This window comes from Phlebotomus papatasi, chromosome 2 (genome assembly GCF_024763615.1).
Source record: "Phlebotomus papatasi isolate M1 chromosome 2, Ppap_2.1, whole genome shotgun sequence".
NCBI lineage: Eukaryota > Metazoa > Arthropoda > Insecta > Diptera > Psychodidae > Phlebotomus > Phlebotomus papatasi.
The window spans coordinates 8,791,847-8,804,665 of record NC_077223.1 but is presented as its reverse complement, the minus strand read 5'-3'; the positions used below and the strand labels follow the sequence as shown (position 1 = coordinate 8,804,665).

Sequence of the window (12,819 nt, the reverse complement as noted above, 5' to 3'; positions counted from 1 at the left end):
AACCTCACATTTCTCTCCGGCGTGTGTTTTGTCAACCATTTGGAAACACGTGTTAGTGCATTATCACAGAAAATGGAAGATTTTGGTAATAAATATTTATTTATCTTCTATTATTTATTGTGGAAATTGTGCCCAAGATGCCATAGAATCGACGGTGAATGTTGGTATCTCATATTTATTTGAACTTTCTCTGGGATTTCCTGTAGAAATGGCATCTCCGGTGAAGAAGGAGAAGAAAAAGAAGCGAATAAAGCAAGAACCTGAAGAAGTGGAGAATCTGGGGGAGCTTCAGCGTACGGGAAATTTTCAAATAGCCCCATCTCAGAAGGTGGCCACATTGGATACCAGCAAATGGCCACTTTTGCTGAAGAATTTTGACCATCTCAATGTGAGAACAAATCACTATACGCCACTGCCCTTTGGGGCATCACCACTCAACAGAGACATCCGAGACTATGTCAGCTCGGGCTTTATCAATATAGACAAACCCTCCAATCCCAGTTCACATGAAGTTGTGGCGTGGCTCAAGAGAATCCTCAAAGTCAACAAAACCGGGCATTCCGGGACGCTGGATCCCAAGGTGACTGGTTGCCTGATTGTCTGCATAGATCGTGCCACGCGACTCGTAAAGTCCCAGCAGAGTGCAGGAAAGGAGTACGTGGCAGTGTTTAAGCTCCATTCAGCTGTGGAGTCCCTGACAAAAGTCCACCAGGGACTGGAGAAGCTCCGTGGAGCTCTATTCCAGCGTCCACCACTCATTTCGGCCGTGAAGCGTCAGCTTCGAGTGAGATCGGTCTATGAGAGCAAACTCCTGGACTTTGACTCATCCAGAAACCTCGGTAAGTACCCAAAACACAAAATATTACCCAATCACCTTTTCCGGAATTGAAAAAAAAACAAACAAAATGGGGCGAAATCAATCAATTTCCACCCCATCCGGAAGGTTGAGATAGCATCAGAATTGCACACTGATTTGTGCTCTGGGGCGTCCCCACTTATTCCCAAGGTGTCTTTTGGGTTAGCTGTGAGGCGGGCTCGTACATCCGGACAATGTGTGTCCATTTGGGGCTATTTCTGGGCGTTGGGGGGCACATGATTGAGCTGCGCCGGGTGAGATCGGGCATTCAGAGTGAGAAGGAGGGAATGGTAACCATGCATGATGTTCTCGATGCCCAGTACATGTATGATCATCACAAGGATGAATCCTTGCTCAGGAGAGTCATTCAGCCACTGGAAGGACTCCTCGTTGGACACAAGAGGATCTTCATGAAGGACAGTTCCGTAAGTTTTCTTTTGAACTCTTTTTCTTTGTGTTTATTTTGCTTTGGAAGCGTGTTTTGGGAGATAAGGAAGTCTTAAGTGTTGGATTTTTTAACGACGCGCAAATTACAAGTTTGAGCATTTGAACTGCTAAAACGAAAATATTTCCAGAGTTTCAGGCACCTTTCTAAAGTTCCGTATTCGTCATTGGTTCACTACTGAAATACTCAATGACTTAAAATTTGTATTTTTGAAACTAACTAAAAATCTAAATTTGTAATTAGGACAGATTAAAATTAACCCATTCCTTACCATGGTATTATACATCATACGCAAACTGAGTGATTTTAGATTATTTATTCCTGGGCAATTTTTATCCGATTTGCTGTCGGGAATGGATGTTTAGTAACTTTAGTTCTTCAATTATCTGGGAAAAATAGTCCGATAGAGATAAAAATATATTTTGTTATTGTTTTCTTACTTCGCGGAAGGTTTATACAAAGTTTTTGCTCAAAATGTCGTACGGAAAATTCGAATTTGTTAAAATTAGCCTTGTTCCTCTTTCCTGATTTGAATTCTAGTTGCCAATTTGTTTTCTTGGATAGTTACTCTATCTAAATCAATAAACTTTGTAATGAGTTAATGCAAAGTATTTCCACTCTGTAACCGTTAAGTGTAATAACTGTCTGTGTTTGACAGCGACTCTTCGCAAAAAAAATTCTTTTCAAAAAAAAAAAAAATCTTGTAATAAACTGTAAGACCGTGGCAGCCAAAATCCCGAATGTTCAAAATTCTGAAAGGGATGAAATTATATGAAGAATAATGTGTAGAATAATTTTCTAAGAGTCACAGATGATTTCCCTTTGCCTCAAGCAAGCACAGGTGCAATCGTGGAAGTAGCTATAGGGGAAGGTTTTGCACCTTCGTAATGTTGCAGCTTCATAAAAGTTGATTTTTTTTCCAAGTTACTAAATGAATTTCATCCATGGACATATAATCTAAAAGCTGGTCCTATATCTCACATTTCCTGACAAACTTGGAAGCCTAGGCCTTTTTTCCTGGGTCCAAAAGGCAAAAATAAAAAATGGGTCTAAAATCGTAATTCTGATGTGCAATATTTTATGCATTTTTAACTGCAAGTGTCTTTTCGAAAAAGCAACTATTCCAAGTTATAGAGGGTTTAATTAGGGTTAATATTTACCATGAAAATCTTTTGCTTGAAGGGGGTCGTTTTTGTGGGTGGAGGAAAATTCATAAAAATTACCACCCTTGCGGCTCAGGAAAATTGAATTTTGCAGCTTCGTAAAAACATCTGTCAAAATTACTGACCACCGAATTTGAGAGTTCCTCACTGTTTTCGGTCACACTGTGCACGACGCTCTGGAATATTTGACTCATCAGAGATTCCACTGAATAAATTCACAAGAAAATTTTGGGATATTAAACAATTTTCACTAAATGCCCAACGCACAATAACTTTTGTTTAGTAAATATGTTTTTGACATTTCGATGAGAGTGAGTGAGATCTAGATCTAGTCATCTCGCTCATTCTCATGGGAAATTTTGAAAACATGTTTACAAACAAAAGTTATTGTGCGTTGGGCAAAAATCTCGAAGGAAAACATGCACTTCCGGCACTTCCTCATCAAAATGAGACTTCATCAGATGTTTTTATTTCACTTCTGTCAAATGAAACATTAAGCCTGAATCTGCTTATGGTAGGTGTGATTCTTTCATTGCCCATGCGGTGCGTTTTAAGCATTTTTCATACAATTTGCTTTGTTTTCAAGCGGAATTTTTCACATTTTACTTTAAATTTATCACTGGTAATTCTAAGAATCACTGATGTTCAAAAAATGTTTTCTAAGACAAATTCGAGATGTTAGAGAAAAAAACACGGATTACAATAGGTGTGATTACTACTTTCAGTGATGAAACTTGACTGCTTATGGTAGATGTGATTCTTTAATTGCCACTTCGATGTATTTTGAGTATTTCTTATTCAATTTTCCTTGTTTTAAAGTGGAACTTCCCAACTTTAAATTGGTGGCCGGTCATTTTTGAAATCAGTTACGTCCGAAATATGTTCTCTAAGACCCATTGGAGGTGTTAGAGAAAATCCGAGGATTACAATAGGTGTGATTATGAGAGAATCATACCTAACCAAGCTCTTAACTGACTGTCAGAATGCAGGAAAAAAATGGGTTTTCGAGTGACAAAAAACATGTGTTAGAAAAATAGCTTAAAATTGATTTTTAATGCGTGATACCTCCTACAAATTGTGAAAACAAGTAGATGAAAGTTCCATCTAAGTAGTGATGCCCAAATTTTTGTGTCCGGTGTAATGTTTTCGGGGAAAATGAGGCCTACAGAGGTGGAAAAAATGTTGTACGAAGCTGAGTTAACCAGGGCACCTTCATAACAAATGCCGCTACATTTTCATTTTCCTGTAGAGGAAAATGGACTTACAGGAATTTTGTGAGGCAGAATTATGAACCCAATAAGTAAGAGATTTTTTTGATATAGTGATATATAATTGATTCGGTGTGTGTGGCATTCAGTAAAAAATCTCAAATCTTGGACTCCTTTTTTAATACGAAGCTTCAAAACCTTCCCCTAACACTTTTAAGAATTCGGGATTTTGGCTTTCGGGATTTTGACCGGGACCCTCTGTAAGAAACTAATTCCAAAATATGAATATTCTATCTCAAGTATTTCTTTACAATGACTAAATGGGTCAAATTTGAGTACAATTCTTTTTGACTTATTGGGGACTCTGGGGAACAAGAAAAAAACAATTTTTGTGCTATTTAGAATTATTAAAAAAAAATTATTACTGTGGATAACTTTAAAGTAGAAATATATCCAAATGTAAAATAATTTTTGCAACTATCCAGCTTAAGTCAGCAATTGTGCTAAGTGATTTTGTTTTGTGTCTGCTGAAGTCTTCTTGGCTGACTGTGAGATTATCTACAAGTTAACATTTGCGTTTAATAATTGCATAAGTTATATGTGCTCTGCGTCCCTGTGACCACATTTCTCCTTAATAGGGACGTTTTTGTTGGTTCTTATTTTTCCTTCAGCTGCGTACCCTTTTATCTGCACCGTTTTCTCTTTGCTATCTCCTCTTTTGCCGAAGATAAACAAAATCAGAGATAAATGAAAAAATATAGAGTCTAATGCCCTAGACACATTTACAACTTAAGCCGAGAGATGGCTTAACGTAATTGGCATCAAGATAGTCAGATTATATTTTCATCATTTTCTGACTAGTCCATCTCTCGCGTTAAGCTGAGAAAGGGCTTAGTTGGGAAACTGATGGGAGTTTAGTCAAATAATTATTTTTATTAAAATTACGTTAACTCTTTCGTCTCTTTTGGGACTGTAGTACCCAAAGAAGCATATGCATTTTCTATGAAAAACAATGTTTTTTAATTATTCAGAACTGATAAAAATCCGATTCTTGTGGATGATTACAAACTATAAGGATGTCCAAATGTAAGATACTTTTTGTAGGACCTCAATTAATTCCTGAGCTTAGATATTTTTGATTAAAAATTGTGAAATTGGCTTGCAGCATATGCTGCGGTCCGGAAAGAGTTAACTCTTTCCGGACCGCAGCTTATGCTGCAAGACAAATGCGCCATTTTTTAATCAAAAATATCTATGCTCAGGAATTAATTGAGGTCCTACAAAAAATATCTCACATTTGGACATCCTTATAGTTTGTAATCATCCAAAAGAATTGAATTTCTTTCAGTTCTGAATAATTAAAAAACACTGTTTTTTTACTGAATATTCATATGCTGCTTTGGGTACTCAGAGTCCCAAAAGAGACGAAAGAGTTGAGCCGCTATCATAAAATTAATTTAACCTCGTTTAAATTGTGGCATTGTCTGAATTGTCTCCAGGTAAATGCGGTTTGTTATGGTGCCAAAATCATGCTACCGGGAGTTTTGAGGTATGAAGATGGAATTGAGTTGAATCAGGAGATTGTTATTTGCACAACAAAAGGCGAAGCAATCGCTCTGGCCATTGCGCTCATGACTACGGCCACAATGGCCAGCTGTGACCATGGCGTCTGTGCCAAGATCAAGCGAGTGATTATGGAGAGGGATGTGTATCCCAGAAAATGGGGCCTGGGGCCCAAGGCATCAGCCAAGAAGGCGCTAGTCGCTGCGGGGAAATTGGACAAATACGGACGTCCAAATGAGAATACCCCCAAGGAATTCCTCACCAGCTACGTGGACTACAGCGCAAAGGGAACAAGTTCAAATGGCCAGGAAGATCCTGAAGAACTGCGCAATAAGGTAAGTCCCTTGATTACTTTTTTCCAACAACAAAAAAAAAACAGTTTTTCATGATGATAAAACGATTTTCAATGACAAAATCCCATGATTATGTCAATCGATTGGTCTTCCTGATGCTTCTCTCGAAGCATCAAATTGTCCTTTTGGTGGCAGAAGAAGAGATTTCAAACTATTTGACTTTGTTGCAGCGAAAACTGAGCATGGGAAGTACAACAGCAGAAGCTGACACGACTCTTGATACGAGTCAAACGGATTTGAGTGGTGAGAAGAAGAAAAAGAAGAAGAAGAAGCACGATGAGGAGGCTCCTGCTGAGGCAACAGAACAGCCCGGAGAGGTCAAAGAAAAGAAGAAGAAGAAAAAGAAGGACAAAGTGAAGCAGGAAGAGGTTGAATGAGTGATGAGATGGAGTGAAAGGAAATTGGATGCGGGTGCAAAAAAAATGCATTTTTAGATCTCCGAATGAAAGGTGAGTTTAAAACAAAAAGAATTATAATTTTACAAATTTCCATGTTTTACTGGAATAAAAATTCGGAAAGAGACACTTAAATTTCAATAAAGAATATTAAAAATAAAATTCTAAGTATCCTGTTTCTAGCTGAAGACAGCCTATAATTATTACCCAAAAAACTTGTTTAAACTTTAAACTATTGCTCAGTCGGGTCATGCTCGATTCTTGGACCTTTAAAGTCGTCAAAAGCTTTAAATACCTCGAATTCACGGTAAGCTCTGACAAAAGTGTGAATATGGAGGTCAATGAGCCGTTTGCAGCAGTACTCCTACGCTCTATCGACAATATTCCGTTCTCTAAACGTTTCTTGGACATCAAAAGATCATACAGGGAGTTTCACTTTGAAAGAAATTCTCGAGATCGAAAAAAGCCCGATTCACTCTTCTGACACAGAAAAATTGCACACCTACAGGAGATTTCTTTGAAGTAATTTACGGAAACGCCGTGATGTATGCAAAATTTTGTTAGTGACAATTTCTTAAGCTATTTTCAGTGCAAAGTGTTCCTAATAGCTCCGGCAGACCTTTTAGATTAGGAAAATTTCATGAAGTCGAAATTCGCATTCCTTTCTTTCTCGCGTGACCCAACTAAGTTTTAGGCCAATCAGCCTACTTTGCGTTTTAGGTAAGATTTTCGAGAAGATTCTGCTGTCACGTATCAACTTACACTTATCCAGTCATGGTATCATTTGTGATGAGCAGCATGGTTTTCGTGTCCATCATTCCACGTCTCACCAGCTCCTACGTGTGTTTAAATTTATTAAGGGAAATCTTGTTGAAAAACGATCCACAGGTCTAGTTGCTTTTGATCTTGAAAAATGTTTTGATACCGTTTGGCATGAGCCTCTGATTTTCAAAATGATCTCAACCAAATTTCCTTTACTGTGTTATCACACTTGCACATTAAAATTTTAATATGATTCACATTAATTGTCGCTGGTGAGAGTCCAAATGTGTAATTTGTGTGTTTGAATCATTTTACATTCAAAATTTGATCTATTTGTTGATAAAAAGGTAGACTTGACCCGCAAAATTTGATATAAATTGATTTATAGCATTAATGCGAAAAATTAATGCGATTTTCTCTTTAATTTTTTAATGTGAAAAATATTTATGCTTTAGGTAAATTTAAACTTATTTTTGCAGGCCAAGTCCACTTCTTTATCAATAAATAGAAAAACCCCAAATATTAAGTGACTCAAAGACACAAATAACATATTTGGACGCTCAAAAGCGACAATTAATGTGAATCACATTAAAATTTTAATGTGCAAGTGTGATAACGCCGTTATACTTAGTTAAGACCATTAAATCTTTTTTGATGGAGCGCTCTTTTTTTTACTAGAATTAATGATTCAAGGTCTGAAATGTTTAAAATTCCCGCTGGAGTCCCTCAGGGTAGCGCTGTGAGCTTTACCTTCTTCAATATTTTTACCTATGATCTTAGGGAATGTATTAGCAAATGTTCCATCGCCATGTATGCAGACGACACTTGCATATATTTTGCATCCAAAAATCCAGGAAAAATTTGTAGAGCTCTTGAACAGTTTTCGCGGTTTATTGTAAAAAGTGGAAGATAAGAATCAATACCTCCAAAACACAAGCGATTTTCTTTTCTAAACGCCGTAGCGCTAAATTTCTGCTTGGCGATTCTTTTAAATTACTTGGTGAAAACATCCCTTGGTCTTCCACATTAAAATACTTAGAGCTTGATAGGTCTCTGACTTGGAAAGCTCACTGTGAGGACACTGCTGCTCTGAAAGCTTTAAAATTCATCAATATCCTTTATCCTTTCATAAATCGAAAATCCAAATTAACCTTAAGAACAAATTTCTTATTTTTAACTGCATCTTCCGTTGCATTGTGGTGTACACTCAGTCCTGGCATTATGCACTTCGGGATTATGCACATAGGGTAAGTGTGCCAAATTTCGGCCAGCTTGTAATTTCGGCCACATTTTTTGTTACTCGAATTTCATTGAATTTTTAGTTTTTGCATACTTTAGAAATAATACAATGAGAAAAATAACAAAAAATGTCGCTTCGACGAACAAGATGATCTAAAAAAGACATTAGACAAGGAACTGTGAAAATGAAGGTGGCCGAAATAGGCCACAAATGTAATGTCTACATTTTTATTCATTTTAAAATGTATTAAGAGTGAATCTAGAGAAAATAAAGACGATAGACTGCCTACAAGGTTCCAAGGAACACTCCTTATAAAAAAGTAACAAATAAATTCAATTTGTATTAAAAATATTACATTTCAAATATAAGACTTTGGCGCTTGCATGCAACTATGCCGAAATTTGGTACACTTACCCTACAATTATGCAAGTTTGCCTACTTTTGGGAGTCAATTTATTTTGAAATCGTTTTTTAAAATACACCTAAATGTATACTATTTTGCGACGTGGGAAATTTGAAAACATTTTGCTACTTTTTAAGAATAAAACTCAAATTTCTTTTATTAAGGTAATTTTTTTTTAAATATTCTAACCATTTATTGAAGAACTCTGGCTAAAAAGTACTGTTTGTTAATGCATTTCTATTAAACAGTTGAATCTTTTTGTTTGATCTCTGCGCGAAATTCAATCTACGGCCTATTTATTCAAAAGAAAGCCCCTGAAGGTATGCAAATATTCTCGATGCGTAATTCCATTTCGCGCGTTTTTTTCGATCCCGAAAATGTGCATAATGCCGGGATCTAGTGTATTAGCGGTATTGGTATAACCGTCAATTACCCTTTAAGAAACCGGAAAAATCCTATTTAATTCCACGAGATTCTTCACGGAATTTTCCATGGAACGGTCTTAAAGGCGTCCATGGTTTAATATTACGAAATTCCACGACTTTTCCAGTGGATTTCTTTTTACATTTTTCTTCAAAAAATGTATTTCCTAAAATTGATTAAAAATTCCGTAGAATTTTCACAGAAAATTTCTCCAAAAAACATCCACAGTAAATAGAGGATCAGGTGCCAATTGGCAATTTGGAACTTGGAAAGTATTCATCTATCAGACGAACACTCAGTTGTTCTACTTTTGAGTTGAAAATTGCTCTTGAGCAATTTCTCAATTGGGTTGTCTTGGCCGGAAAGATTTCGGAAAATATACTCGGAATATTCTATAGAAATTTTGTTTCAATTTCCAAGGAATGTTCTTAGATAATTGCAAGAAAATACTTCGGAATTTCTTTCAAGGATATCCACAGGAAAAAAGCTGATAACTCTGCAGATTTCCAAACGGAATATTAGCGTTTATTTCCCCGGAAACTCTGTTTTTCTGTTACTGTGACAGAATTAAGCTGAAAATACATGTTTTCAGCTGAATTGAAATCGGTTAACATTTGATTATTTTATCATCTTTATTTAAGATGATATTTCAATGAAAAATGAAAGAGGAAATCTCACACTTGAACATTTTTTTAGCACATGAACATTTTTTAGCACTCTGGTGCTTCTACGTTATCGATTTTTTTTGTATTGGTTCCTGTCATGACTGTTTACTGATTTTGGAACACGGCACAGACCGAGGGGGTGCAGTCGAGACAAGAACCAACAAAAACAAATGTCGATAATACAGAAGCACTTGTGAACAGTGTAAAGTACTTTAAAAAAAAATGTTAAGCGAGAAGATTTCTCCTTTTAATTTTTCATTGGAATAGTACCATAAAGCTTTAAATTTCACCTAGATTCAAAATTAAGGTAAGTGTGCCAAATTTCGGCATAGTTGCATGCAAGCGTCAAAGTCTCAAGTTTGAAATGTAATATTTTCAAATTGATTTTTTTTTATTCTTTCTTCTGAAAGAGTGTTGCTGGGAACCTTGTAAAGAGTTTACCGTCTTTATTTACTCTAAAATTATTCTTAATACATTTTAAAATGAATAAAAATGTAGACATAGCTTTGGTGTCCTATTTCGGCCACCTTCATTCCCGTAGTTCCTTGCCCTTCGGGAATTCTTCCAATGTCTTTTTCACGTCATCTCGTTTGTCGAAGCTACATTTTTTGTTATTCTTTTGCATTGTATAATCTCTAGAGTACGTTAAATCTAAAAATTCATGGAAATTCGAGGAACAAAAAAGGTGGCCGAAATTGCAAGCTGGCCGGAATTTGGCACACTTACCCTACTTCGGTTTAAATGAGAAGTTTTCCGTTTTGCAATTTGACGAGAAATTTAGTACTTTCCCCAGATTTCAAAGTTTTAAATTTAAATAGAATTTGCATGCATTTCGGGTTGGTTCTTGTTAAGAATCTCCCCTATAATAAGCTTATCTAGGATTATCACGGGTAATTGTTTAAATTCATCCCGAAATTACGGCGAATGGGACTGAAAATCTCAAATTTCAATTGTGTTAATGTTATATTTACGTTAAAAATACCTCAATTATTCTTTTTCTTCTTGAGAATACCTTGAGATATGTACAATCTTCTCTTGTTTCTGAATTTATCATGGAGCTTCCCCTTGGGATTCCCTCCGACTGTTCTCCGTGTGTAGTAAGTTTCCTGTTCAGAAGAGATCTCTTTAGTTGCAAACCTTCAGAAAACCGCAATTTGCATCTCCTACCTTCTGTTCTGTGGGAAAGAGCTCGACAATTTTGTCACTGATCCGATCGACGAGCTTCATGGACACTCCATCGTACTTCTGAAGGTAGTAATCAGCAAGAATGTCCACCAGCCACGCTTGATGCTGCGTCTCGAGTTTTTGGTTCATGTTGTAGTACAGGAGGATACTTTTGCCTCTCGCAGACATCTTCAGTACCCTTTCCACTTCCTGCCCATTATTTTTTGTTAAGAAAATTTGGGAAAAGGATTTTAGGATGAAGTTCTTACCTCTCGGGAAGCGTGTCTGCGTATTTTGTGCATGTGATCTTTTGATCCCCGGTCTATGGGTTCAGGCGGGAAGGGTATAGCTGCCAGGGCGTTGTACTGTTCCAGCGGATCTGGCATCTGCATGAGGGACTGTTGTGGGATTTGAACTTGAGGCAGAGGTGCCTCCACGAGCTTTGCTCCTTCACTTCGCCACTTCTTCAGGTAATATTTGAATTCCACACAATCGGCAATGTTTGTGCCAAAGAGCCTCGCAATGTCATCATCCTCAATGACTCTCAGGTGCCAAATTGTAAGTTTTGCAGCTAGAAAGGTTAAAAAATGGTCAGAATTGAGGCATCAACAAAAAGTAAACAGAGACGCCAAAACATACCAACAACAGTTTCAATGATGTCTCTCTTGATATTCCAGGATTTGAGCAGGACCTGTGTATCCAGGGTTTCATCTGCATATGTGGGAGGAACTACTGCTGCGATTGTCTGTTGAATTTGTGGCTTGCGATCCTCAGAATCAAAAGATTCTTCATCATCTGAGAAAAATACCGTATTCGACGAAGCCATTTTTGACACCCAAACCACTTCAAACTGGCATCGGCATGCGAAAGGCGCGAAAGGCATGCCAGTAAAAGGCTATTGAAGACCTCTACTGATGGGGCATTTGGGTTTGTGACTTAGCTAAAAACCGTTGAGAATCAAATATAAAACCTGCCAACTGCCAATATAGGTACACTGCAAAAAACAGATGCTGATTATTTGGTCAGTTAAATCAACAATTGTCGGACATATATCGACGGTTCCATTCCCATCCCCATAGCAAAATTCCGCAAAAATTCCAATGGAAAACATGCGTCCAAATGGCTAAATTCGCTGGAATTTGACGCTAAAATTCCACTAAGTTTTCCTATGGAATTTAAAGCCGGAAATTCCATGGAAATCATAGTGCTCCATGGAATTTACTAGTACGACATGCTGGAATTCCAGCGTTAAATTCCGCGGAAGATTTATATGGAAAATCACACGTGAAACGTCCGCGGGATAAGCTGGAAAAAACATATGGAAATTTCCACTATCTTTCCATAGTGTTTTATATGGATTTTTCCACTAGTTTTCTGAAATGTCAAACAAATAAAATGGTGTTGCGACAACTTTTAGAATTTTTTTTCCAAACCACCCGCAAACATTTCTAGTGATTCATGTGGCAATTAGAATATAATTAATTATGCGATGCTGCGTTTCGTGTAGATAATAATGAAGTGATTACATTAAATAGGTCGCCAACCTAAAATAATGCTGTTTTTATGTTAATTAATATATATTTTAGGAATTTTTTTTTTAATAAAATATTTTTTTATTGCTCAAAGTGTCAATTCGTTATTGCTGGTTTATAAAAACATATTGTTGTGACGCGAAATATTCGAGGAGTAACCCCGGAGGTGATGCATTAAGTTCTCTGAAGAAAATCAGACGGTTTGACGGGTAAATAGCGCATTTATATCTAAAGTAAAAATTCATGCGAACAACTGATACATCAGCGAAAGACATTGAAGCGATATTGAATGCAAAAACAAGCTGGACTGGAGTTTCAAGCGACTCATGCTCAATGGGCGGCTTGAATGGGCTGCTCATTGAGCGGGAACCGTTGGTTCCCAATCTCGCCTCCTTCAGCTGTGTGAGAGACAGCTATTGCATTTGGCAATGCTGCGGGATTGGGCTAGGACCATGCAGGGAGAGACGAGGCTTTTAGCCCCCTTCCTAATTGCCATCGGTTCCCCGTGCTCGTCCCCCTGAGCAGCGTGGTCACAGCTATTGCCATCGGCATGATCACCGGAGTGAACTGGGATCCCGAATGCTGTACCACTTTTCAGGAAGGGAGGGAAACTGAGTCGAGCGCAGCAACGGCCTTCCCAGAGAAGC

The 12,819-nt window shown here is 37.4% G+C and overlaps 2 protein-coding genes across 2 annotated transcripts; one reads left to right on the top strand and one right to left on the bottom strand.

Annotated features, from left to right (window-relative positions):
* LOC129803640 (H/ACA ribonucleoprotein complex subunit 4) lies at positions 1-6,145 on the top strand. The gene is made up of 5 exons (XM_055850351.1): positions 1-85; positions 207-839; positions 1,007-1,281; positions 5,172-5,570; positions 5,759-6,145. Exons 1-5 carry the CDS (start codon positions 73-75, stop codon positions 5,963-5,965), a joined length of 1,527 nt encoding a protein of 508 aa, XP_055706326.1. The 5' UTR covers positions 1-72; the 3' UTR covers positions 5,966-6,145.
* Positions 6,146-10,420: 4,275 nt separating this feature from the next.
* Positions 10,421-11,496, bottom strand: LOC129803639 (uncharacterized). The gene is made up of 4 exons (XM_055850350.1): positions 11,280-11,496; positions 10,910-11,211; positions 10,644-10,850; positions 10,421-10,582 (listed from the first exon to the last, which is right to left on the bottom strand). The coding sequence occupies exons 1-4, from the start codon at positions 11,464-11,466 to the stop codon at positions 10,460-10,462; spliced, it is 819 nt and encodes a 272-aa protein (XP_055706325.1). The 5' UTR covers positions 11,467-11,496; the 3' UTR covers positions 10,421-10,459.
* Positions 11,497-12,819: the final 1,323 nt, after the last annotated feature.

Coding starts and splice junctions, on each gene's coding strand:
- LOC129803639 (XM_055850350.1), bottom strand. CDS start 11,466: ATGGCTTCGTCGAATACGGTATTTTTCTCAGATGATGAAGAATCTTTT. Junction 11,212..11,279: donor CATCATTGAAACTGTTGTTG/GTATGTTTTGGC, acceptor TAACCTTTCTAG/CTGCAAAACTTACAATTTGG. Junction 10,583..10,643: donor TCTTTCCCACAGAACAGAAG/GTAGGAGATGCA, acceptor TCTTCTGAACAG/GAAACTTACTACACACGGAG.
- LOC129803640 (XM_055850351.1), top strand. Junction 1,282..5,171: donor TCTTCATGAAGGACAGTTCC/GTAAGTTTTCTT, acceptor AATTGTCTCCAG/GTAAATGCGGTTTGTTATGG. Junction 5,571..5,758: donor CTGAAGAACTGCGCAATAAG/GTAAGTCCCTTG, acceptor ACTTTGTTGCAG/CGAAAACTGAGCATGGGAAG.